The sequence below is a fragment of the Leptodactylus fuscus genome, chromosome 3 (genome assembly GCF_031893055.1).
Source record: "Leptodactylus fuscus isolate aLepFus1 chromosome 3, aLepFus1.hap2, whole genome shotgun sequence".
Taxonomy (NCBI): Eukaryota; Metazoa; Chordata; class Amphibia; order Anura; family Leptodactylidae; genus Leptodactylus; species Leptodactylus fuscus.
The window spans coordinates 143,370,459-143,398,452 of record NC_134267.1 but is presented as its reverse complement, the minus strand read 5'-3'; the positions used below and the strand labels follow the sequence as shown (position 1 = coordinate 143,398,452).

At 41.2% G+C, this 27,994-nt stretch overlaps 1 protein-coding gene and 1 non-coding gene across 2 annotated transcripts; one reads left to right on the top strand and one right to left on the bottom strand.

The window, feature by feature from the left end:
- On the top strand, positions 1 to 27,986 carry LOC142196702 (5-hydroxytryptamine receptor 3A-like). Its single transcript, XM_075266679.1, has 9 exons — positions 1 to 79; positions 5,526 to 5,689; positions 7,558 to 7,602; positions 11,104 to 11,213; positions 12,055 to 12,224; positions 13,915 to 14,060; positions 22,801 to 23,011; positions 25,349 to 25,564; positions 27,730 to 27,986. Exons 1-9 carry the CDS (start codon positions 1 to 3, stop codon positions 27,984 to 27,986), a joined length of 1,398 nt encoding a protein of 465 aa, XP_075122780.1.
- LOC142198757 (U6 spliceosomal RNA) lies at positions 621 to 728 on the bottom strand. The gene has a single exon (XR_012715399.1). It is a non-coding gene; the product is annotated as a U6 spliceosomal RNA (small nuclear RNA).
- Positions 27,987 to 27,994: the final 8 nt, after the last annotated feature.

Sequence of the window (27,994 nt, the reverse complement as noted above, 5' to 3'; positions counted from 1 at the left end):
ATGCAGAATACAAGGATAACGGTATTAGGAACCACTACTGCAATCTTCATGGCCTTAGTTATGATCCTATTATCACAAGGTGAGACATGCCGGCTTCCAGGAATGCTGAGAGAAGGAGTTTTAACATTTGAATATGTTCTTCTGTGTCTGAAGGTGTGAGTCTAATTAAATGGGATGGATTGTTCTAAGAAATGTCATGCCTGGAGGCATTCTCCACATACATGTATGATATAATGAGAAGATATAATACAATCACTGAAATGAAGGGGCTATATCCCTTTTTCATGTGCTTGGCTTAACTCAGGAAAGATGAGGTCAACCCATTAAAGATCTTGACAGTAAATGAAGCATCTTATGGGAGTTGCAGTAGTCTGGTGTTCATTCTATCAATGTAGTCACTTTATTTTAGTGACTGTTAGAGGTCCTAACATTTATGTGCATTAAATGTTTACAGCAGCTGAGATTTATAATGTAATAAAATAACAGATTTTGATTATTATGTCTATTCCTGTCTTTCTCTATCATTGATTTTAAATTAGATTAGATTTATCTGAATGCTTTTTATTATTAGCTACATGTTTTTTGAACTTTTGTCTTTGATAGGTTTGAGCTTTAAAGCACTTTTTTTTTAACACTTCATGAATTTTGCGTGTCATCCTTGCGCAGGGGCCATGCTAATCTTCTCTATATTGTTCCAATTTTAGTATATGTGCTGCTGAAGTGAGTACTAAAACACTTATTTTCTTGTCATTTTTCAGAAGCATTTGGCAAAAATGGCACATGTGAATACAGCCTAAGGGAGCCTTCACACTGAGTTTACGCTCTGCTCATTCTGAACGTAAACTTGCTCAGAATGAGCGGCGTTAAAACAGATCCCATTGATTTCTATGGGTGCCGGCATACACGCGTATCACATTGAAAGCAATAGGTAAAAAATCCTCCCATTGATTTCAATGGGTAGCGCACGTATGCCGGGACCCATAGAAATCAATGGGATCTGTTTTAACGCCGCTCATTCTGAACAAATTTACGTTCAGAATGAGCAGAGCGTAAACTCCGTGTGAAGGGTCCCTTAGGCTGAGGTCCCACATTACAAAGTGCATCTTTTTTAATTGCAGATTTTGTTGCAAGTTTGTTAAGCCAAAGTCAAGACTGGGTTGAGCAGATGGTAGAGGTATAACAGCTTCTTGTATATTTTTCATTCCTTTTTTAGCCATTCCTAGGTTTGTCTTTAAAAAAAGCAGCAAAATCTGCAACAAAAGAAGGTGCGTTTCCACAATGACGGGCCTCAGTCTTAGGATGCTTCACATAGTCAGTGTTTCGTTAGTGATTTTCATCAGTGATTGTGTGCCAAAACTAGAAGTGGGTTAAAAATACAGAACAGGTACAAATATTTCTATTATACCTGATCTTTGTCTAGTCTCCTCTCCTAATTTTGGCTCACAATCACTGAACAAAATGACTGACCAAACATTGCCATATAAAAGCATCCTTAGGCCTCATTCACATATTCATATTAATAGATGGGTGAAGTCCATGCTTTTTACAGACAGTATGCCATGCTTTAAATATGGCTTTGTCATAAACCCGAAAAGCAAATGCTGTTAGTGTCTTTTCTCATCTGGATTTTATGTGACTTATTTAAAGCCGTTTTCTGGACAAAATCTTTTTTCAAAAAAGGACTGTTAGTGCTATTAATAGGCTAATAAGTGCACCCAAATACCTTTAGCAGTGCTTTGAGTGATTTCTGAGTTTCTCTGTGAGCTCCTGGAATCTTCTGCTTTTTCTTTTTCTTGCTCACTCCTCCGCCCTGTTTCCCTAGCTAACCCACCCACTGCTAACCCTTCCTAACTATCTAACTATATTAGGGGGCGTTCACACTTGTACCTGCTGTCTGCCTGCCATTATTCCACCGGAATTGCACAAACACACTTTGGGGACGGTGGAGAGGCTGCATACAGACACAATCAGTTTGCTTTAAAAAAAAAAACATTGAAGTGATTGGGTTTTAACTGACCATATGCAAGCCATCCCCAAACTGTTTTTGAGCAATTTCAGCTGAATCACGGCAGGCTGACTGCAGGTCCATGTGTGAACGCCCCCTTACAAAGTTTCTTATATTCACATGAACTGCTCATTTACAAAAAAAATAGTTGAAATGCCAGTTAGGGCTCGTTCACATCTGCGGCCCGGCACTCCGTACTTAGGTTTCCGTTTCCTGCCTAAAACACAGGCAGGATACGGAAACCTGCAGGAGTCTCTCTCACCCATTCATTTGAATGGGTGAGAGAGATGTCCAGCCGTGCGCGGCGGTGAGCGTTTTAGGCTCTCCGCCGCGAAACCGGGTTTTATAATCCGGACACAGAGTCGGACATGCAGTACTCTGTGTCCGGATAAAAAAATCCGGTTTCGCGGCGGAGAGCCTAAAACGCTCACCGCCGCGCACAGCCGGACCCAGTCTATGGTTTCCGTCTTCTGGCATGCAGAAGACGGAAACCATAGAACGGAGACCCCAAACGCAGGTGTGAACCCAGCGTCACTCTTTATTTGAATGTTATTTATCACTATATACAGTAAATACTTTATTCATAAACACAATGTGTCATCAGAAAACGTCCTTTTGTTTAAATCAAGTACTTATATTAAACATATTGGAAGAATTGTTGGTAATTTTTTTTTTTCTTTTCTATGTCACCGAAATATTTAGAATAAATCCTGAAATCCTGCAATTTCACTTTGGCTTCTAAATGTAATGACTTATACTGACACTTCTTGTTCTGTCATCTCGTTATCATCATAAATAGGATTACAATAAAAGGGAACACATATAAATATAGCTGGTACAAGATCACTTCATTCGCATGATGATGGACACTTCTTATCCCCCCCCCTTCTCCCTCACAATAACCTCTGCATAGGTTACAGGGCATGTGTTGTATGTTTGGTCCCATGTGACTGCTGTTAAGCAATTCTCTAAATGTTGTTAATTGCAGTTCAGGCATAATGATTGCCCCCATACACATGTACAGATAATAGAATAATCTATATTTAGAAAAGATCACATGGTTTTAATTTATTAAAAATATTGATAATACATTCCATTGAAATACTAATTCCATTCCATTATATTCTTAAATTGAACAATTTATACTCAGGATGTTAATGTAATGCTTGGTTTGCCTTTTAATATTTGTATTCTTCCTATGTCTCCTATGAAACTCCAGACACCTAATGAATATGTAATGCTGTATAGATTTTTGTGATCCATAGCTATAACTAAATGTCAGTTAGCAACTGATGAGGTTGAAGAACATATTGTACAATTCCAAAGAAGTATAGGGCTAGTCAATGAAATGAAATTAGACTTATGAACTTAAACTCTTTACTTTTATCTTATTTTATTACATTTCTTCTATATACATAACATATTTTTCGGACTATAAGATGCACTTTTCCCAGCAAATTTGGGAGGAAAATGGGGGGTGCGTCTTATAGTCTGAATGCATCGCCCCACTTCTTCCGCTGCTGGCTTCCTGTAGTGGGGCTTTCTGCAGTGGCAGGAGTGGAGCAATGCTGCGAGCCCTGGGCATTCGCCGTGCTATTACAGCAGATACCAGGTTTGTAAAGATAATGTACAGCAGAGACACGGAGCTAATGCCTGCGATCAGAGTCCATTCTGATCATGGGCATTACAACCTATAATTCCCCCCAAAGGTATTAAATTTGCCCCTGGTCCCGGTGGTACCTTGTTAGTTGCAGGCCAGCTCGAGCCGGGAGCCTAATGAAGGTTCCCAGGCCTGTCATAGTAATATTACTACTGAGACTGGTCTACAACCATCCTCAATAGTAATGTACAGAATATCCCATAGACTGTATAGTTGTATTGCAGTCTATGGGACTTGCAATCAAATGATTGAAGTTCAGCACTTGACTAGCTATAGCTCTCACATTGAAGTAAATGGAGTGGGTGTGTAAATTCTGCGGCCAGCGCTACTTTCACAATGGGAGCAAAACACCCCTGTTCTTGGCACTGGTTGGGAACTTAGTGGTTTGACCCCAACTGTTCAGCAATTTTTTCTCTATCCTATGAATAGTGTATAAATCATTTTCATGGAGTAACCCCTTTAACAATATTATTTTTAAGCTGAAGTTGGAGTCAGTAACTCTGACTCCATAGCCCTCTTTGTAACCACCTTACTGATATATGACTCCCTTCACTTCTGAAAGATTTTTATATACTTTCCACTGCTTTTTCCACCTCTAACTTTTCCAGATATGTCAGTTTCCATTGTGTCCACTGTTGTACTATGAATTTTTTACCTACTGAAAGAACTATACGCATACAATGAGTTGACTCAAAATACACCCCGTAGCCATGAAGTAGCTAAAATAAAGTAGAAAAAGCACAGGTCTTCAGGTCCTGGTCCCCTGTAACTGGTACAGGAGCAGTGGCATAACTACCGCCGTAGCAGCAGAGGCAGCTGCCACAGGGCCCGGGACATTAGGGGCCCAGCGACAGCTGCTACTGCTGCGGATTTTTTATTTTAATAGGCCGCCAGCCAGTAATGGGCCCTACTTACTTACTGATCCTGGCAGGGCCGGGATTGATAAGTGACACCGCGGGCCCCACAAACACTATCATTATACTCGGGGGTCTTTTCAGACCCCCGAGTATAATGATCGGAGGCCCGGGAGAGGTAAGAAACATAAAAACACTGTTACTTACCTCTCCACGATCAGGCTTCAGGCCTAGTCGTCTGATGTCTCATGACCCCGGCCTGCGTCCCGGGTCATGTGACATCTGACGTCATTTAAGAAGGACTACAGCAGAGGACTGCAGCAGAGCCGGGAGATAGGTGAGTATCAGTGTTTTTTTAATGTTTTTCTCCCCCTGGGTCTCTGATTATTATACTCTGGGGTCTGAAAAGACCCAAGAGTATAATAATTGTTTATGGGTGTCCACAGTGGGGCATAATACTGTGTGCAGGGGCCACTGAGGGACATAATACTGTGTTCAGGGGCCACTATGGGGCATAATAGAGCGCGCAGGAATGCGTAGGAGGGGGTCAGTCCAGGTCTTCGGCGTTGGTGTCGGGTGTGGGGGGGGGGTCATGTCAAAAGTTCACCACGTGGTCCCGTCATTCCTAGTTACACCACTGTACAGGAGAGATGAAGCTCTTCTCCAAAACATTACAATTTGTGAATATTCTTAGAACCCAGGACATAAAGGAGTCCATGGCAAGGATACATGCCAGTATACCTTTTTATTTCAACTGTATAATAAAGGGCAGCAAACCTCATTTTTCTATATAAAGGAAAAAAGTGTCATGTGCAATATATAGGACCATAAGGATAAACTATGTTACTGTGTGGTTAAAAGTGGCATATGTGGAAAGTATAAATTAGGAAATATCCTTACATATACCTGTAACGTTAGGCTCAGACTTAGTCTATACATAAGATTTTGTATTTTCTTATATAGTAAATCTAAAATATTTATGTGGAATCTGATTTTCCTCTATCAGGCACACACGTTATGGGATTTTTTCACTGTACTAATCTCACAGGCGAAGCTTTTCTTGACTCATTCCAGCAAGTGTTTTTAAAGAAGGCTTTCCGCCCGTCAGGAGATCTCAATTACCCAACGTCAGTAAACATCTCTGTCACACTGTATGCAATCTTAGGAGTGGTATGTATTATATATGCACATAATAACTATTCTATTCCTGAATACTCTTGTATATACTTGTAAAGCCTTATTTATTGATAGCAGTGTGCTATTAAAACCTGGCACAAAATTGACCAGTTTTGATGACTTGTGTTTGATGCAAGTACACACTCTTGGAGAATGCTCAGTAAAGTTATAATATGTGGCACAAATGTTGTAATTTGTAAACTTTTTCTTGCATGACTCAGGCCTGGTTTACATCTGTGTCAGTAATCCATTCAGGGAGTCCGCACGGGGACCCCCCGAACAGAATACCGAACAGTGTGCAGTGAAAGCACACAGACCCCATAGAATATAATAAGGTCGGTGTGCTTTCCGCACGGTCTCCGCACGAGTCATGCGGACAGGAAAGTAGATCGTCAACACCGCTTGCTAATGCGTTCGGTAGTCCGTTCGGGGGGGTCCCCATGCGGACTCCCTGAACGGATTACTGAGGCAAATGTGAACCAGGCCTTAGGCTGTCCTATAAATGTAGAACATGTGCTTTATAAATTTAGAACATGCTTGAGTCAACGTTGTTTTATAAATATATAGTTATTCAGTCCAGTGCTTCAACTCTATATTGAAATCCAAAGCAAAAACCACATACAAAAGTTGCTTATTTGTTGAGGATTTTTATGTATTTTAAGGTTAGCTATCGTATGGGTGATGTCACATGCAGCAGATTTATTTGCAGGTGACCAGTCAAAATATGAGCAGTGGTGAGAGGTATAGCCAGAGGTTGGGCATAAACAGATGGCTTCAAACACTGTGTAGTAGCATTGCAAAGCCATTTCAGCTTGATTTAAAGGGAGTCTGTCATCTGTAAGGAGTAAATTTAAGTGAACATATTGTAAGATTCCTTAGGATCCCTGGAATGTTATGTTGTTTTTCTTATAGAAATCATTGCCAAGATATGTTTATAAAATTTATTATGCAAATGTGGAGCCTGGCACACCAAGACTGCTCCCTCCCCCTCTACCCCTGCATTTTGACGAGCTGCCTTGCTGCCGCTCATGCAAGAATAACAGGGCCAGGCAAAGATGTTGAAGCCTCGCCTGGCTCTCTATTCTCACACACACACACACACACACACACACACACACACACACACACACACACACACACACACACACACACACCGTGATGGATATAAATCAGCTGATTGGGGTGGTGCCAGTTGTTATACCTCCACAATCTCATTTATAACCTATCCTAAGGATAGGCTGTCTATTTCTATCCATTAAATGGATCAGGTCAATGAATGCAAAATAATGATGTGAATACACCCTGGCATGCATGTTCGATGGTCCATATGCTATAATCTGAAATGTACATCCAGCACTACCCACTTTAAGGCCAATGCCCCAAGAGACATAAATGCCATGTTTTTTATTTGGAATTTTACAATCACAGTAAAGCTGATGGGTCTGTAGTGAATCCCATCCCCACTTTGCAGTAAAATATGCACTGCAAACATGTGGTGATTTCCAAAATATGCTCAGCATGTCAATTATACCTATAGAAATGCCAGCAGTTTCCCTATAGGTATAATGGAAGTAGAAAGTCCGCAGAGGAAACCTCTGCAAACTTTTTATGCAAAGTGCTGTGGGAAGAACTGGGATGCATTGCCGCTGTGGTTTTTCCCGCAGCACTTTCTTGCTGTGGGACGTCACATGGGGCCTTAGACTAAAAGAAAACGGGGCTTGCTCAAAATGTACAATATTTCTATATAGATAACTGCTGTAGATGCTTTGATAACATCTCCCTAAATCTTTCATGCGGAGATTGCATCATACTCATATTTTTCTTCTTTTTTTTTTTCTTTCTTTTTTTTTTTTTAATTTTAGAATGAGAAAGAACAACTACTAACAACATTTGTATGGATACATATGGTGAGTGAGCAAAGATAACATGACCTTATCTTCAACTATACTATGCTCTAAACTATCTTATTCAGTCTTTAACTATTTCAGACCTGATGGTGGACAAATAGCATAAAAAGATCCAATACTACACTGTAAATTGCCAGATATCGGAATACACTAGTAGCAATTTATTTTCAATAAATGTAACGATAGTGTGCGTACATTAAAAACGATTCTCTGTTCTGTTAGAAAGCAAGTTGTACTGAAGTTGTCTGTATTTTTGGATCTCAACTGCATCACAAGATCAGCAATAAGACTCCCCTATCAGCAATATCTTTCTTATACATGAACAGGAAGTTAGTTTCTCGATTCATTGTTATGAGACACAAATCAAGGCTGTCATAGGAATAAAAAGAGAAACTGACTTCTTGTCCACAGATAAGACACTGATGAAAATTTGCCAATACTGTTTAAGCTTTAGATATGCAGACTTAGTCTAGACAGTGTCAAACCGTGCCAGATTTGTCAACGTGTCTGATTCTGTTTGCTAAACCTGGTGCATATTTTAATTGAGTAATTTATTCTTACTCTACTTATTATTTTTATAGATTAAGCCAAAACTGTGTCATAATTTTGTCCCGTTTTTTGGCACACAGTATTGCAGCTTAGAACACAACCACTTTCTGATCAGCCATACCATAAAACTCATAAGTGTTTCTAAAAAGTGTCTAAAACAACTAATAAATATGGTGTAAGCTACGTTAGTCAGTTTCTTGGCACAAATTATGCCAGAATTATGGTGAATAATAAATCTTCCCCACTGGGTCAGTTGAAGAGTCTCTGTGCCAGTCACATGACCCAGCTGAGGACCAGAAGAGAGTATATGGGTCACAAATGCAGTCACTAGTAAGAAGATTACTTTCACTATAATTGCATCATGTGCTAGAAACTAGAACCCTTTGTATGAGTGATTTAATCAATATTTGCACAAATGTATTTAAGTATAGTCAAGTTAAATAAATTCATGAAAAAATAGATTTTTTCCAGGTATTGATTATAGTATATAGGATCAACCTCTGTATAGTGGGTATGTTTAGGAAGGCTTACTATATGCTTTTATCAAGCACATGGTTATTTGACAAACACAGGTAACTGTAAATTACAAATTGAAATTTACAGATTGTGTGTTGCTAGGAGCTTGTAGTTATTATTTTAAGCTTTATTAAGAAAGATTTTAGAAAGAAAGAATTTAGAAAGGTTTCTGCATTACCAGCACTGCAATGTGATACTACTACAGTATGAAAACTTACTACAAACCATGCGGCAATGTGGCACACATCTGGCAGGTATGACAATATGTTTTCAAAAGATACAAGAATACACAAAATTGTATGTTAAGTTGTACTATTTTTATCATGCAAAGTCAATGAAAAATCTCCAAAAAAAAAAAAAAAAAAAAAGTTTTACTTTAAAAAGGTTACTGCAAGCTACATAAAAGGTATATGTCTGACAAAGAGCAAAGGATAACAAATCTGGTAGTAATACATATCTGGGTATTTCTATCTTATGCTTGATAAGTGTAGGTCCCTATCGGATACATTTTCCATTCACTGCATTAAAGAGGGAACAATGCTTGCATGTACAGTCATGGCCAAAAGTTTTGAGAATGATACAAATATTCATTTTTACAAAGTCTACTGCTTCAGTTTTCCTAATGGCAATTTGCATATACTCCAGAATGTTATAAAGACTGATCAGCTTAACAGCAATTACTTGCAAAGTCAATATTTGCCTAGAAAATGAACTTTATCCCCCAAAACACATTTCAACATCATTGCAGCCCTACCTTAAAAGGACCAGCTAACATCGTTTCAGTGATTGCTCCATTAACACAGGTGTGGGTGTTGATGAGGACAGGGCTGGAGATCAATCTGTCATGATTAAGTAAGAATGACACCACTGGACACTTTAAAAGGAGGCTGGTGCTTGGCATCATTGTTTCTCATCTGTTAACCATGGTTATCTCTAAAGAAACATGTGCAGTCATCATTGCACTGCACAAAAATGGCCTAACAGGGAAGAGTATCACAGCTAGAAAGATTGCACCTCAGTCAACAATCTATCGCATCATGAAGAACTTCAAGGAGAGAGGTTCCATTGTTGGCAAAAAGGCTCCAGGGCGCCCAAGAAAGACCAGCAAGCGCCAGGACCGTCTCTTAAAAGTGTTTCAGCTGTGGGATCGGGCTACCAGCAGTGCAGAGCTTGCTCAGGAATGGCAGCAGGCAGGTGTGAGTGCATCTGCACGCACTGTGAGGCGGAGACTCTTGGAGCAAGGCCTGGTCTCAAGGAGGGCAGCAAAGAAGCCACTTCTCTCCAGAAAAAACATCAGGGACAGACTGATATTCTGCAAAAGGTACAGGGAGTGGACTGCTGAGGACTGGGGTAAAGTCATTTTCTCTGATGAATCCCTTTTTCGATTGTTTGGGACATCTGGAAAACAGCTTATTCGGAGAAGACGAGGTGAGCGCTACCACCAGTCTTGTCTCATGCCAACTGTAAAGCATCCTGAAACCATTCATGTGTGGGGTTGCTTCTCAGCCAAGGGAAAATCGGCTCTCTCACAGTCTTGCCTAAAAACACAGCCATGAATAAAGAATGGTACCAGAATGTCCTCCAACATCAACTTCTCCCAACCGTCCAAGAGCAGTTTGGCCATCAACAATGCCTTTTCCAGCATGATGGAGCACCTTGCCATAAAGCAAAGGTGATAACTAAATGGCTCAGGGAACAAAACATAGAGATTTTGGGTCCATGGCCTGGAAACTCCCCAGATCTTAATCCCATTGAGAACTTGTGGTCAATCATCAAGAGACAGGTGGACAAACAAAAACCTACAAATTCTGACAAAATGCAAGCATTGATTGTGCAAGAATGGACTGCTATCAGTCAGGATTTGGTCCAGAAGTTGATTGAGAGCATGCCAGGGAGAATTGCAGAGGTCCTGAAGAAGAAGGGTCAACACTGCAAATATTGCAACGCTGCATTAACTCATTCTAACTGTCAATATAAGCTTTTGTTACTCATAATATGATTGCAATTCTATTTCTGTATGTGATAAAAACATCTGACAAACACACAGAAAAACCAGAGGGCAGCAGATCATGTGACAATAGAACTACCCTTATGTACACCTGAGGAAGGAACCGGCTATAGGTTTCGAAACGCGTTGTGTGAGTGGAAGGTTTTAATAAAGGTCTATTGGCAAAGAATAAAGTCGGTAAGCGCGGATTTCTTTCATTTTCCCTACACTGTTGGTGGAAGTTTGAACTGGTCCATGGTTGAATAGAACATTTGTGTCATTCTCAAAACTTTTGGCCATGACTGTAGACGATTCGGCCTCAATAAAGCAATACTGACTCCTATTTAAGTGAACAACCCAACGCTAGTTCTTCACTTCCACTAAAAACCTAAAAGTCTTTGGTGATGTTTTATTTAGCCTTGTCTAACAATATTGTATGTATTTTTAAGCTTTGGCTTAATGATTTTGCAAAATGGGATCCAGACAAATGCGGTGGTATCGAGGACATTTCTGTTCCAATTGAAAATATGTGGATTCCAGATATATTTATCCAGCAGTTGTGAGTATCCAAATTTTATAACAATTAAAAATTTTTAAAAACTTTTTTTTTCTATGTCAGCTACTTATCCACTAGGATAGGGAATACATTGCAGATCATAGCGATCTGACCACTAGTACCCACAACAATCACAGAATTGGAGTGTTTTGCTCACTGATCTGATTGGAGCAGTGATTGGGCTGGTACGTACCCATCCCTTGCATTTCAATAGGATCAATGGAAATAGACAAAGTACAGCATTTTTTTCAGTAGCACTATTTTGGGGACATACAATAAAAGCACACATTATTCCCTTTTGCTGTCATAGATATATGAGTCCTTATTTTATGCAGGAAAACTTGTACTTTTTTGTTTGCATAAAACTTAGCATTCTAAATAATGGACTAATACAATGGTTCCCAAACCTTCTGAAAGGAGTATATACTGTTGTTGTCTGTGTCCTGGTTGCCAGCTATGAATTGTTATATTCTGGCAACTTTTAATAATACGATTAAGCCTGGATTCACATCTGTATTGGATTCTGCCGCAGATTCTGCTTAAAATTGGTGGAGAGAAAAGTCCTGCAAAAAAAGACTTTTCTCTCCACTGGTTTCAGTATCTCTGGTTTCAGCATCTCATTATAGTCTATGGGGTCATGGATAATCGCTTTTTAAACTAAAGGGTCTCCTTCTTTTGGGTCCCCATGCGGACCTGAACGACTGAGATCCGAACGCCAGTGTGAATCTAGTGTGTGCACCATTACAAACTGTTGCATGTATCAGCAGTTTTGTATATGTTTCCGATTTATGCCTTACAATACTTAATTAAGTAATATTGTATGCCTGATATTCTTATCTTTCAGTGTTGGTGAGGACACATATCAACATCTTTCTTATCTAAGTGTGGATCATACAGGACGGGTTAGTTTCTTAAAGCCAATGCGAGTTACTAGTTCTTGCAATCTCAGCATTTTTCGTTTTCCCTTTGATATCCAGAATTGTTCCTTGACATTTGGCTCTTCCTTGAACACAGGTGGGTAGAATTAGTCATCTACTTGAAACAGTATATGTATTTATAATTTTTATTTTTAGTTATTAATATCTCCTTACCTTTTTGTATATTTCAGTACTGAGTAGCACACATTATACTTACACATTACATTTGTACGATACTTCTCATACATCTATTTAAAGAATAAAATAACATATTACTATGAATTTGAGATGAGTGGCACATTCTTAGGTTGCTGCTAGACAGTTCATGCAGGACTCTGTCCGTCATAAATGTAAAAACACAAGGGAAGAAAGCTTCCGTAATGCTTATTAACATGAGTGTGAACACAGACAAACATCAGACAGAGGGTGCTTGATCTGAATTCTATGATTAATACCTGTTGCACTCATCCTATGATGAGTGAGAGCAGTTAGTATTGAAGGGGTTTTCCAGGAAGATTTCTTTTTTATAAAGGTCTGAGAGTGCTAGTAATGGGTTAAGAAGTACACCCATATACCTTTAGCAGTTATTGTAGTGATTTCTGGATGTCTCTGATTGCTGCTGCATCCTCTGTGTTATTTATATGGTGTTACCTTACTGCTGCGCAGACTTCCTGTGTAGCTGCTGCACTGACTCCCTCTTACTCAGCCCCCCCCTCTGACTCCTACACTCCCCCTCCCAGTCTCTCATTAGAATAGTGATCCTGCTGATTACTAAAGGGAGACAAATGAGGTTGACATTAAACTTTGGGGACAGGTAGAGGGGGCATTAAACTGTGGGGGCAGATGAAGAAGAACATTAAACTGGGGGCAGATAGAAGGGAGCATTAAACTGGGGGCAACTGGATTGGGACATTAAACCCGGGGAGTAGCTGGAGGAGAACATTGAACTGAGGGCAACTGGAGGAGTACATTAAACTGGGGGAAACTGGAGGGGGACATTAAGCTTAGGGAAACTAAACGAGCACATTAAACTGGGGGCAGCTGGAGGGTAACATTAATATTCCCCCTCCAGCTGCCCTCACTCCATAGAACTACAGGAGTGTACAGACAACGACATCATGTGCAGGACTGCCTTACATTTAAAAAATAAGACTAAAAAAAAGCCTCCGACTTTGTTTTAACATGATAATGATACTGGATGCAAACAGAAGGTGGTCTGTCTGCATACTTCATTCTCTCTGCGTTTCAGTGCATTGTTGTGATCCTATGGCAGATCAGAATAATAAACTTAAAGACATAAGTGTGAACGAGCTTTAATAAATAAATAAATAAATATTATAGAGGTTATCTGACATCAGACAAAATGTAGAAGGGAGATTGTGCCATAAACAATATATAGACCCATTCATTACATGATAAATCCCCATACGATCCTATCTTCCAGTTTTTGTTTACTTGGCTGCAGCCATTCACAAGTTTGTGATTCCAATTTTTAATTGGAACAATTTTTTATCAAACACTTCTGGTTCTAAATAGTTATTACACAATTTCCACTTATTTTAGTTAGAAATGTTACTTTACTCGTATGTAAAATAACAATTTAGCATAGTCAATCTAAAAACATAACTGCATGAAGTCCAACCCATTTAAACACCTCAATTGACCCACAGGATGGCAAGAAAGGTATAGTCCAAAATGAAACACATAAACTACTTCAGCAGTGTGAACAAGATACAAGCATTTTAAGTTGCATAATCATTCACATATTGGACTGCTTCTGCCCACAGCCCAACACATCAAGCTTGCTCTTCTTGTGGCAAATGGCAGCACTGAGAAAATTCCTTCAGATGGTAACAGTCCACAGGGTGAGTGGGAATTGGTCAACATAGAAATATCTGATGCTGGAAATATGCAGAACATGGTGACTTTTAATGTAAGTAAAATAGTTGTAACCTTACTACTTATCCACCAAAGAGACTGTATGTGTTATGTTGCATGGCTGTTTATGAATTTCTCATAGATTTGTTATTATCATAACTTGAAATGAAAGAAATTTTTTGAGAGAAGTCCTCAGTAGTTGATACCTTCTTTAATGGCTAACTTAAAAAGTTTTTTGATGACATATCGAGCTTTCGGGACTATAGAGGTCCCTTCATCAGGATGGTATAACACAATTTCTGAAGGTAGGCATATATATACACAGAGAAATGGAGTGTTAGATGCAAAATAGATGGAGAACAAAACACCATGTAAATAAACAGTGAAAAAACATATATCAGTTCACAGGAAAGTTCTCTAGGTTTATGGCTTCTTTGATCAGTGACGTGTTGTCTAGTGGTTGTAAAACGTCATAAAACCCTGGGCCTGGTTTAAACCCCTCTGAAGCGTGTTAAAGGTCATCATAAGTTTAACCTCCCATATGAGGCGATCTTTTCTGCTCTTGAAATTCCCTCTCAGTACCAGGATCTTCATATCCTGGTGTAACATCTCTGCCTGTTCAGGACTCTGCGCCACCCTCTGCTCGTGTGCTGCGGCGCAGGAGGCGTGTGCAGTTTGATAATCTGCTTAAAGTTTTTAGTTGCACTGTGTGAACACGGCTCTAGTCCTTAATTGGATTTGCACCACACCCGTCTTCTGCCAAGGTTGCCTCTGTTCATTAAGTGTTTGATTTTGTCTTGCCTGTGATTGACAGCTTTCCTTCCTATCAGGTTCAGGGCGAGTTCTTCCTCCCCTATTTAGTCTTGGCTCACAGTCACACTGGTGCCGGTTATTGCCCTTGCTTTCTGATATCTCTTGCTGTTTATTTACTTGTATTCTAATCCTTGACCTCTGGCTTCCCTACTGACAATTCTTTTGGACTCTGATTTGGCACTGCATCGCTCTCTTGTTACCGAACCCTGGCTAGCTGACCTCCCTTTGTTGTTGTTTGTCTTGTCTGCGTTTTGTGTTTCACGTATTCAGGGAGGGACTGTCTTCGTGGTTGCCGCCTATTACCTAGGATAGGGTCTGGCAATAGGAAGGGAAAGAGGGGGGCTTCAGCTTAGGGCTCACTGTCCCTTGTGCCCCATCCCAGGGTTTAAACAGTTACTGGGAATTGCTGTCCTAGCAATTCCCTTACATAATAACCGGCCCAAAACCTACTGCCATTGCTTCTCTCCTGATAAGCATGGATCCTATTCAGGGCCTTGCAGCCAAGTTGGAGGGATTGACAGGCCTGGTAGCTGAGCTAGCTAAACAGGTTCAGACCCTAACTGAGGCTGCTGCATCATCCCCAGCTGTTTTGGCACCTTATAAGGTCAAGATGCTACTCCCGGACCGTTTCTCAGGGGACCGTGCAAAATTTGAAACTTTCAGGGAGTCTTGTCGCCTGTACTTCTGTGTTAATCCACATGTGACTCAGGCCCAAATGGTGGGAGTGGTTATATCTCTTTTACAGGGGGACCCACAAGCTTGGGCCCTTAAACTCCCTGCTGAGGCTGAGGAGTGGGTTGATCTGGAAAAAAATTTTAAGTCCCTGGGCTCTATTTATGCTGAACCAGACCACATTGCGCTTGCAGAATCTCAACTCCTCACCATGCGGCAGGGCAAACTCTCTGCAGAGGAGTATTGCTCTGAGTTCCGTAAGTACAGTGTAACGGCAGGTTGGTGTGAGTCAGCGCTAAAAGCTCACTTTAAACAAGGGCTATGTGATCGTGTTAAGGAGCTCTGGGTTGGTCACCCAGATCCCCCAACTCTTGAGAAGGCCATGACTTTGGCGGTCCGTATTGACCGTAAGATCCGAGAAAATTTAAAAGAGAGAGTAGGGCCTGTTGCCTCCAAGTTTTCTGTCTCTTCCTCTCTCTCCTCCGAAAAACCTACCTTTCCTCCCATCACTTCTGGTGAGGAACCCATGCAACTGGGAGCTATGGACGCCAGAACACGACGAGAACATTGTCTCAGGAATAACCTGTGCCTGTACTGTGGTTCCCCTGGTCATGTCATCCGAGACTGCTCTATCAGACCCTTGTCACCTGCGAAAAGACTTCAGTGCCTGAGTGGTAATCAGAAGAACCACTCAGGCAACCAGGTATTTGGTGGAAATAACACTAAGATGATGTTATCTGTGTCTCTGTCCTCTGGGGACAGATCTGTTTCTGGCAAGGCTCTAGTTGACTCTGGGTCTGCAGCAAATTTTATTAAATATTCAGTTGTTGAATCTTTGGGCATTGAGCTTTTGCCACTTGATACACCTATGTCATAAAGTTTTTAGTTGCACTGTGTGAACACGGCTCTAGTCCTTAATTGGATTTGCACCACACCCGTCTTCTGCCAAGGTTGCCTCTGTTCATTAAGTGTTTGATTTTGTCTTGCCTGTGATTGACAGCTTTCCTTCCTATCAGGTTCAGGGCGGGTTCTTCCTCCCCTATTTAGTCTTGGCTCACAGTCACACTGGTGCCGGTTATTGCCCTAGCTTTCTGGTTTTTCTTGCTGTTTATTACTTGTACTCTAATCCTTGATCTCTGGCTTCCCTACTGACAATTCATTTGGACTCCGATTTGGCACTGCATCGCTCTCTTGTTACCGAACCCTGGCTAGCTGACCTCCCTTTGTTGTTGTTTGTCTTGTCTGCGTTTTGTGTTTCACGTATTCAGGGAGGGACTGTCTTCGTGGTTGCCGCCTATTACCTAGGATAGGGTCTGGCAATAGGAAGGGAAAGAGGGAGGCTTCAGCTTAGGGCTCACTGTCCCTTGTGCCCCATCCCAGGGTTTAAACAGTTACTGGGAATTGCTGTCCTAGCAATTCCCTTACACCTGGGTCATGTGATGATTTTCATTGCAGAAGTGTTTTGGCACAGGGAGGTTCATTCTCTGTTCTCTAATCGTATGTCTGTGTGAGTTCATCCTCATCCTCAGTGACTGTCCTGTCTCACCTACATACAGGCCCTCAGGACACTTAGTACACAATATCAAATACACTACATTAGGTGTGCTGCAGGTGAAGTTACCTGGGATCTTGTAGTGTCGATCAGAGTTCGGGATCTTTATTTTGTCCGTAGTCAGTATGTGCGGGCATGTCTTGCACCTCTCATTTCCACATGGAAATGGTCCTGTGTTAGTTGGAGGTGACAGAGAGCTGCTAATAATCATATTCCTGAGGTTTGGTGGCTGTCTGTAGCATAGGAGAGGGGGGTCTGGAAATATGGATTTTAGATGGTGGTCTTTCTGCAGTAGTGGATGTAGTTTGCATGTAATTCCTCTAAGCATTTCCAGGTGTGGGTTATATGTGACAACCAGGGGCACCCGATTGTTCTCCTGTTTAGTGTTGTATTTTAATAACTCCGATCTTGGTATTCTGGTGGCCCTGTTGATTTGGTTTTCAACTGTTCTTGGATGGTAACCCTGCCTCAAGAATGTGTTTTTGAGGCCCCCAATGTGCTTGTCTCTGTCCACTGGGTCTGAACATATGCGATGGTATCTGATGGCTTGGCTGTAGACAATGGAATTCTTTATGTGTTTCGGATGAAAGTTATCCCATCTTAGGTAGGTAGGGCGGTCAATCGGCTTCCGATACAGTGATGTCTCAATTTTGTTGTCCTGTATCTTGATGACTGTGTCTAGGAAGTTTATTTCAGAGAAGGAGTAATTGAGCGTCAAGTTGATGGTGGGATGGAACTGGTTGAATTGTTCATGGAAGGGTTTCAGCTGTTGTTCAGACCCAGTCCAAATGATTAGGATATCGTCAATGAAGCAATAGTAGGCCAGAGGCCTGGTGGTGCAGGTGGATAGGAAGTCACTCTCAAGCTTGGCCATGAAGAGATTAGCGTACTGTGGCGCCATTTTGCTCCCCATTGCGGTGCCAGTCTGCTGTAGGTAGATGCAGTCACCATAAGAGAAGTAATTGTGGGTGAGGATGACACACACTACTACTCCAAGTTGGATTCAGACCCCACAGTGGAATACTCCAAAAAACTAAAAAAGGTGATCTCCGGCCTATCTGATGGAGCAATAAGCCTAAGCGGCCTCATACCAACAAGTCCAAGAACGGGGACTTTTTACATGCTTCCAAAACTGCACAAACCTGGGAACCCAGGGAGACCGATCATTTCATGTGTTGGGACTCTCACTGAACAGATCTCTGGATGGGTGGAGGGCATCCTCAAACCTTTAGTGAAGGATACAGCCAGCTACCTACAGGATACTACAGACCTATTAAATAAACTATCTACTATAGGTCCCCTTCCAGATGGAACCATCCTGGCCACCATGGATGTAGAATTTTTATACTCCAACATCCCACACCAGGACGGTGCAAACGCCTGCCAGTTTTTTATGGAAAAACAGGGTATGAATGCTGAAGCTGTGGTGAAACTCACAAAATTCATCCTCACCCACAATTACTTCTCGTTTGGTGACTACATCTACCTACCTACAAAATAAAGATCCCGAACTCTGATCGACACTACAAGATCCCAGGTAACTTCACCTGCAGCACACCTAATGTAGTGTATTTGATATTGTGTACTAAGTGTCCTGAGGGCCTGTATGTAGGTGAGACAGGACAGTCACTTAGGATGAGGATGAACTCACACAGACATACGATTAGAGAACAGAGAATGGACCTCCCTGTGCCAAAACACTTCTGCAATGAAAATCATAACATGACCCAGGATATGAAGATCCTGGTACTGAGAGGGAATTTCAAGAGCAGAAAAGATCGCCTCATATGGGAGGTTAAACTTATGATGACCTTTAACACACTTCAGAGGGGTTTAAACCAGGCCCAGAGTTTTATGACGTTTTACAACCACTAGACAACATGTCACTGATCAAAGAAGCCATAAACCTAGAGAACTTTCCTGTGAACTGATATATATGTTTTTTCACTGTTTATTTACATGGTGTTCTGTTCTCCATCTGTTTTGCATCTAACACTCCATTTCTCTGTGTATATACTGTATATGCCTACCTTCAGAAATTGATTTATACCATCCTGATGAAGGGACCTCTATAGTCCCGAAAGCTCGATATGTCATCAAAAAACTTTTTAAGTTAGCCATTAAAGAAGGTATCAACTACTGAGGACTTCTCTCAAAAAATTTCTTTCATTTCATATCCACTGGCTAACACGGTACAAGGACATATTTTTTCTTTTATCATAACTTGATAATCTAAGTGAATATAAGAAACTTTGATGTATTTTATTTAGAAATAAGTTTCCTTATCAGGTTGTGATACTACTTACACAGAAATCCGTGGAGGGGGAGAAGGAGGCTGCTAGAAAACAAACACATACTGCAGCTGCTAAGCTCTGCTACACCGTAACAAAGACGAAAACTATCCACACACATAAATAGTCAAACTGTATACATTTACTGATATCCAGGATAAAAAGCAAGGATAACAAAAAGTAAACACAGGACAAAAGATGAATAGCATACAAATAGGGGACTACATGAGTCAAGGTACCAAGAATACCAAGGCAGATATGTAGGAATATGTGGTAAATAGTAATGACAGAGAGCTGTCAGAAATAGACACATAAATGTGGTATATACTAAACAAGGAATAAAGATATAAGAACCACAAGGTAAAAGCTATGAAGAGCATGCATAAATAGTTACCACTATAGTTTAAAGACACCAGCAGAGTCAAACAGACATGAATTGCCACATACACAAACCTACCAATACTGCCAAAGGACCGCCCGACGCAGTTTTGCCCAACCAAGTGGGCTTCATCAGAACTTGGTTGGGTGAAACGCATGTTGGGTGGTCCCTTGGCAGTAGTGGTAAATTTGTGTATGTGGTAATTCATGTCTGTTTTGACAAAGACTTTTGTAAAGACTTGTAGTGTCTTTAAGCTATAATGGTAACTACATATGCATGCTCTTCTATTCAGGGCCGGCTCCAGGTTTTTATGGGCCCTTGGGTGACAGAGCCTCAGTGGGCCCCCTTGTAAAGGAGGCAGGGGAGTCGAGACACTGTGCGTCGCAGATGAAGTGAGTGACGTCACGCAGGAGTGTGGCGTCACCGCCATACCTCCCAACTTTTAAAGAGTATAAAGAGGGGCAAAATGTGTGGCGCACTCTGCGTGCCGCGGGAAATTTAGCTCCACCCACTTTTATGTTGACTCCGCCCATTCTCATTCATTTATCATGTGCTCCCACACAGTATAATCCTCCTACAGTCACCCATAAATTATATGCCCCCCCTCCATCTCTCCCCCAGTTTCATATACACCCTTCCTCTGTCCCCAGTTTCATGTCCCCCCCTCCATCTCTGTCCCCAGTTTCATGCCGTTCTCCCCCTTCATCTGCCCACAGTTTCATGTCCACCGTCTCTGCCCCAGTGTCATGCTGTTCCACCCCCTCATCTGCCCCAGTGTCATGCCGTTCCCCCCTCCCCTTCATTTGCCCCCCAGTTTCATTGGGCCCCCTCCATCTCTGCCCCCAGTTTCATGCCGTTCCCCCCCTTCATTTGCCCACAGTTTCATGTCCCCCGTCTCTGCCCCAGTGTCATGCTGTTCCACCCCCCATCTTCCCCAGTGTCATGCCATTCCCCCCCTCCCCTTCATTTGCCGCCCAGTTTCATTGGGCCCCCTCCATCTCTGTTCCCAGTTTCATGCCGTTCTCCCCCCCTTCATCTGCCCACAGTTTCATGTCCCCCGTCGTTGCCCCAGTGTCATGCTGTTCCACCCCCCCATCTTCCCCAGTGTCATGCCGTTCCCCCCCTCCCCTTCATTTGTCTCCCAGTTTCATTGGGCCCCCTCCATCTCTGTCCCCAGTTTCATGCCGTTCTCCCCCCCTTCACCTGCCCAGTTTCATGTCCCCTCGTCTCTGCCCCAGTGTCATGCCATTCTCTCCCCACCCCTTTCATCTTCCCCAGTGTCATGCCGTTCCCCCCCTCCTTTTCATTTGCCCCCCAGTTTCATGGGCCCCCTTCATTATGTTCCACCTTAATATTTAATACAAAACAAACACTTACACTCCCCCGCCACTCCTCTCTCCGCTCTCTCACTCCATTCACATAGTTGTAGGCGCGATGACGTCATCACATCGTCATCACATCTACCCACGCAAGCCAGGCCGCAGCGTTAAAGCAGGAGCTGAGCCCACAGCTCCTGCTTTAATCACCTATGTATTCAGCTCATCGGCGTCCGTGGCTATTTCTGCCAGCTCTATGTCATTACTATTTACCACATATTCCTACATACCTGACTTGGTATTCTTGGTACCTTGACTTATGTAGTCCCCTATTTGTATGTTATTTATCTTTTGTCTTCTGTTTACTTTTTGTTATCCTTGCTTTTTATCCTGGATATCAGTAAGTTTATACTGTTTTATTATTTATGTGTGTGGATAGTTTTTATCTTTGATGTGGTTTTTCCACACACAAACTTGTGTATTTGGCCTCTTTGTATTACTCGCTACACTACAAGGGTGCATTCACACGGAGGAAAATGGCGCTGAATTTGATGTGGAATCCGCATCAGATACAGTGCTGAAAAAAAGCCTCCCATTGACTTCAATGGGTTCCTTTTTTTGCTAAAAAACCCATTGAAGTCAATGGGAGGCTTTTTTTCAGAGCTGAATCTAACACAGATTCCACACCAAATTCAGCACCATTTTCCTCCATGTGAATGCACCATTAGGTCCATTCACACAGAGTTTTTTGGCAAGGAAAAAATCTGCTTCTGGAATTAAAAAATGTTTTTTTTCCTCCAGCATAGTGTATGGACCTTGAAAATAACAGCTAGTGGTCTTTCCACGTACTTTTTGCCAATTCCACGTGGATTTTCCGCCTCCCATTGACTGTGTTGGTTTTTGCAGGCAGAATCTGCCTGAAGGAAGCTTTTTTGTGTCTGCTAAAAATCCGCTAGTGGAAAAAAAAAGCTAGCAGAACCCATAGAACTCTATGGGGAGGCTTTTTTTCCACATGAATTCTGACAGATTCAGTGCCAAAATCCTTGCCAAAAAAACTCCATGTGAATGGACCCTAAGTAAGCGAGCTCTCTTGACACTGCTATCAGCGTTATCTTTCCTCCAAGATAAGGCTGTTCAATTGTAAAGAATGAGGAAATAAATTATGCATTGGCTGGTAGCAGGCTCCCTCTCCATAGACTTCTGTGTATGAGATAAAAATACAGATCCTAGTAGTGTTAACAGTCTAAATGAAAGGAAGAAGGAGGTGAAAAGCAACCTAATAAATGGAAAAAGAAAAAAATCTGTAGGTTTATTATATTCACTTGGACCATTCAGATATGAACAGTGGTTTTATAATTGATGGTATACTGCAATAGAACTTTTCTTCACTCTCTTTGTCTAATGAACATGGAAAGTGACCTAGAAGTTTCCTGATGTATTAAAGTAAGTACCCCCAGTCAAATATTTTAAAGGGGTTATCCATTATTTAAAAACATGGCTGCTTTCTTCTTCTCAGGAAGTGACGTCACATCCTTTGGTCACATGGCAATACTACAGTTCAGTCCCCTTCAAATGATTTTTTTGTAATGATTTCTTGGATGACCCCTTTAATTAAAAGTTCAACTTAGGCTATGATCATATTTGCACATTAAAAGCACAGCACATGAGACTTTGCTGGGATTCACATACTACAAGGGGGAGATGAATGTTAATAGTGGGAAAACCCATTTAAAATCCTTGCTATTGCTTATGAATTTGTATTATTACTTCAGATTATTGTTAAACGAAGGCCAGCCTTGTATGTGGTGAACCTGCTACTCCCAAGTGCCTTCTTGATGGTCATTGATATCTTCAGTTTTAACCTTTCACCACATAGCATGGACCGTGCAACCTTCAAAATGACCTTACTGTTGGGATATATGGTATTTCTTCTCATCATAAATAATTTGTTACCTGCTACATCTATTGGAACACCACTTATAGGTAAGAATTATTATTATGAATACCTTAAGTCTACCACATATGTTACCTTGGCTACGTTCTCTATTAATTATTATTAAAGGGTGACTAAGTGAAATAGTATCTAAGCCATTCCCTAATAAGCTGCAGATAACTTACGGGATCAACAGACAGCAAGAAGATAAGCTATTTATAATCCAACAGCACTCTGGTTCACAGAGTCTACGGCTACCTTCAAGTATTAACCACATCCCAACACAAAAACCAGGAGAAAGAACCAGCAGCGCAATAGAACCAAATAATGTAACTTTATTGAGGTAACAGGCAATCATTACATCTTCCCGGCTGGGGGTAATAGTAGCAGTTCCACTGTGGAGGATGGTATTGAACTTGGTAATGGCTCTTCCACAGCTAGTGGATGCTGACAAATGCAATGCTTCGCAATTACAGCACTCTTCCATTGTAGTCTATAGGACAGTTGGGCCGAACCTGCAATGGCTGCTACAGTTTTTATGGCAACTAAGCAGCAAGGCTTGCAGTAAATGGTAATGTAAACATTACCGAGAGCCATACAGTCTCAGTATTGGTGATATGCAGGTGTCTGAGGTGTTGGATATGACATCAGTAATAAAAACCGGATAATCCCTTTAAGTCAGAAGACTAGAGATGAGCGAGTACTGTTCGAATCAGCCGATCTGAACAGCACGCTCCATAGAAATGAATGGATGCACCTGGTACTTCCGCTTTGATGGCGGCCGGCCGCTTAACCCCCCGCGTGCCGGCTACGTCCATTTATTTGTATGCGAGCGTGCTGTTTGGATCGGCTGATCCGAACAGTACTCGCTCATCTCTAGAGAAGACGAGTCCAGTGGCATAGGTGCATTGTGCACATGAAGCCAAGGACTGTGCATCCGGACTCATAAAGTCATGTCGGTGGTTCTTCTGCATGAAGAACTAATGACAAATAACCATGCACAACATACAAGAGGCATAGGAAGGCTCACTTAATAACAGCAGAAAACGGTTTAAAATAGCTTACCCATGTGACAAAAGTAATGCTACTACCCTCCTCCCCAATAGCAGACTAAGATAATTTCACACAGAAGAATTTGGAAGAGAATTTGAGTCAATCTTCTATCTCAAATTCCTTTCCAAATAACTTTATAGAACCCATGGAAGACAGATTAAGCAAGATGCTTCTTTTGTGGGGAAAAAAAAAACGTCAATCGTGGTCTCGCATTGCTGGGACAAAAAGATGGAAAACACCAAATAATACAAAAAAAAAAATCAAACACAACAACAATTGGGTTGAAATGTGGGGTTTGCCACAGAGTTTATTTGACACAGAGAATCTTGTCCATACCAAATCAGGGTCAAAGTAAAAGTTTGAAAATGTAAAATTTCCTTGCAACCTTCTATCTAATTAAAGTAGTTGTCCCATCTCAAGGATCCTATCTATACTGTTAGTTCATGTAAATTGAAGCCTTTTGTTTCTAAATATATTGCTATAGAAATTCTGCTTTGTTTGCTTGATATGTGAATTTATTCCTCCCATTGTTTACTATTTACTATTGCTATAACCACAGACCTATAGGACAAGTGACGTCACTTACTCACTGCTCTTGTCTGTTTCATCTAATTGCAGTTTGCTGATAAAGCCAGGGTCTTTTATCTCATCTAAATAACATATAGATAACTCTGAGACTGCTCTATTAAAAATCTGCATAACAACTGACCTGCAGAAGTGTTCTGTGTCCCGTTCAGCAGGAGAGAGGGGGAGGGAAAGAAATACAGGAAGTGAGAAGCAGACACTGCATACAGCCTGAAGAAAGACTGAGATGAGACAACTCCTTTAAGGAGAAAATGTCTAATGTAGTAAAAAATACAGATTACAAGGAAATCCATGCTATAATCTGTATATTACACCTTCTGCTCCCATGCCCTACAACTTCTAATATCATAAGTTCACTTTCAGTTTAACATACATTTCGTCTTATCAAGTTTAATAAATGTAACTATGACAAAATCAAAAAACCAAAACCACCCGGTTGTTCTGGCCCCTGGATTCCCATGTCTTGTCTTCTTTTTTTTATGTCTGTTTGTTTTTGTCTTCTGTCCCCCCTGTTTTTCGCTTCTGTTTCTTTCTTTCCCGTTGCTGATTGTTTTTGTATGAGCTATTGATTTGACCTCCATTGGGCTTTTCCCTCCTTTATATGCATACTGTGGCTCATGACTGTTATGCAACTGTTTTGCATTATCCTATTTGTTCTTAAAAATTTCAATAAAAATTGACTACGCCTAAAAAACTCAAACCATTATTTGTATGATATTTGTCTACTTTTCTGTTTTTTTTCCCCACAGGTATTTATGTGTCAGTGTGCTTGGCACTATTGGTTTTAGGACTTTTAGAAACAGTCTTTATTATGAATATTTTACATAAGGATTCCTTCAGATGTCCACATGTGCCAAGATGGTTACATACATTAGTCCTCCATTTTGTTGCAGTTGTGGTACGCCATAAAACACAAGATCATTCCGACAAAGAGCAACAGCTAAATACCATCCGTGAAACTAGAGGTATGATGTTCTACCAGAGAAATTATTTTAATTCATTTTGCATCCTCAGAAAACTCAAAATAAAAAACTACCAAGATCCGCGCTCCTCACCAGAAATAAATATTCAAAGGTTTGTCAGATGGAGTAGAATTAAAGCATTTATTAAATGTCTCAGATAACACATTTCAGGGTGTGTTGCACTAAACAAAATGCATGTAAACAAGTTCATGTAAATAGCCCCACCTGTCAATGTCAAACTTCCTGCTTGGTTAGGGGGAGGATCTAAAACAGGGGTACAGGGGTTGAGCTACTTATAAATTAACCAAGTCAAAATGATCTACTGTGTGGGCGGGGCCTGGGTCTGCTGCGTGGGCGGGGCCCACAAGTCTAACAAGACTTTACAGGGCTTAACAAGTCTAAGGGGTGGGGCCTGCTCTGATGCAGACGTTCTGATTGGCTCACAGTTGACATGGCACTGCTCGGGCACCCAGCACAGAGCCGACACCACTGCCAGTAATGCCAGTGCCCGCAGCACAGACCCCCGGCCTGGAAGGATCCTGCCCGCAGCCGCCTGGAGAGTGGGGAGCACGTCATCCCCCGAAGCTGCTGCTTCTACTGTCCCGTGTGTCTTGGCGGTGGAGCGGAGGGAAGTCTTTTCCTCCGTTCCGTTGCTGAGACACACGGGACAGAAGCAGCAGCAGCTCCAGGGCATGACGCGCTCCCCCTCTCTCCGGTCTGACACGGAAACTAGGCGGGGCTGCAGTCCAGGCCCCGCCCACACAGCAGACCACACCTGCAATGAGTGCTTCTGGCTGCGTCACGTGATCGACCCATACTTCCTTCGCGATTGACCAGTAGATCACGATCAATGTATTGGGCGCCTCTGATCTAAAATATTCCTTGTCATTAACAAAATAATACATGAATGAGTCAATATAAATCGTCATAAATAAATAGTGAATAAAAATGCATGTCACATGTAAAACAGTGATTCCTAAACATATTATCCTGGAAATGAATGTATAATATAGAACATTGCTTCTTTAAAACATTTTCATGGCATGCTTGATATAAAGCATTGTTAGTCAGATGTTAGTCACAATTTATTCAAGAAAGAAACGAATACAAAAGAAAATGTCAGTTTATCATAGTTCAAGTACTCTGAACATTCTGAAATGTTTCTATATTTCACTGAATAAAAAAATATTAGATGATAATATACAGTACACTTAACATTTTCATAGTGAAGGTTATGTCCACCCACCATCAAAAGAATTGAGGTTTCCTTGGAAATTTGGATGTGGATAATGGAAAGTACAGCAGACATTCACTCTCCAATGGGGGCTGACAGATGAACATTAGCATTAACATTGCGGGAGCCATCCTGTTCCCATGATAGCCAACAGTCCTATGAAGGCTCCCCAGCCTGTCATAGGAGTATAACCATTGACGCTGGTCTACGTAACAATCCATATAATTAAAGGTATTAGTGACTAAAGAAGAATGATGGGTAGGACAGAATAGAATTTGTAATAGAGAACTCTATACCTAATGTACACTTACCTTATACAATTAAGTAATAAAAAGTGGAATATGTAAAACATACGGAAAAGACAATAATTAATCTTCTGGGAGCAGTGCAGTGTTATAGTTTTTGAAGTATTTTTTTCTTATTACTCTTTATTAAAGATACTTCCCATCTTGGACATGTCCACAGTATATGCCATAAATGTCTTAGCTCTTGTACCCCCACTGGGCATAGGAATAGGGGTCCCTCAACGCTAATCTCATGGATGTGCCTACAATACTCTCTCCATTTACTTCTATTGCAGGCATGCTTAGCTAAATTCAGAATTACCATAGGTATGAATGAAAACTGTGTAAGCACAGACAACCCTACAGACAGAACATGCACAAGCTGACGTAAGACGACCCAAGTTCTTTTGTGAAGGTCCTAGAGTTTGGTCAACATTTGTCAGATATTTATGGTGTAACTGCAGATATTCCCTAAAAGTCAGATATGGAAATATCCCTTTCAATGCCCATCTCCATTATATTGGTATTCATTTGCTAGGGCAGTATTGGTTTACCTGTGCAGCTTGTTTGCTAGCTACTATCCTTGTAAAATGAGCTTTTTTTTAATAATCATACCACTTTTTTGTTTTCAACTCTCTTTCCATACACAGGGGATATGTATGACATGGAAGCCACACAGATGACATCTACCCAGGGAATGTCCCATTTATTTCTAAGCTCCATCTCAGATGACTTGCACAGCATGAGGCAGATGATGGAACGTTACAATGAAAATAAAAAATTGCAAGAGCAGTGGCTGCACGTTGGTCTTATTCTGGATGCTCTGGTTTACAGGTTCTACCTGCTCTTCATGATTATTTATGCTGTAGTACTAGGGGCTGTGTGGGGGACATGGTATCATGCATAAACAATGTT

What these genes read in the sequence shown, in the direction of transcription:
- LOC142196702 (XM_075266679.1), top strand. Translation starts at nt 1, where the DNA reads ATGCAGAATACAAGGATAACGGTATTAGGAACCACTACTGCAATCTTC. An exon ending in TGGCTCTTCCTTGAACACAG is followed by an intron (nt 12,225 to 13,914) that starts GTGGGTAGAATT and finishes TTCTGCCCACAG; the next exon opens with CCCAACACATCAAGCTTGCT. An exon ending in TATTGGAACACCACTTATAG is followed by an intron (nt 23,012 to 25,348) that starts GTAAGAATTATT and finishes TTTTCCCCACAG; the next exon opens with GTATTTATGTGTCAGTGTGC.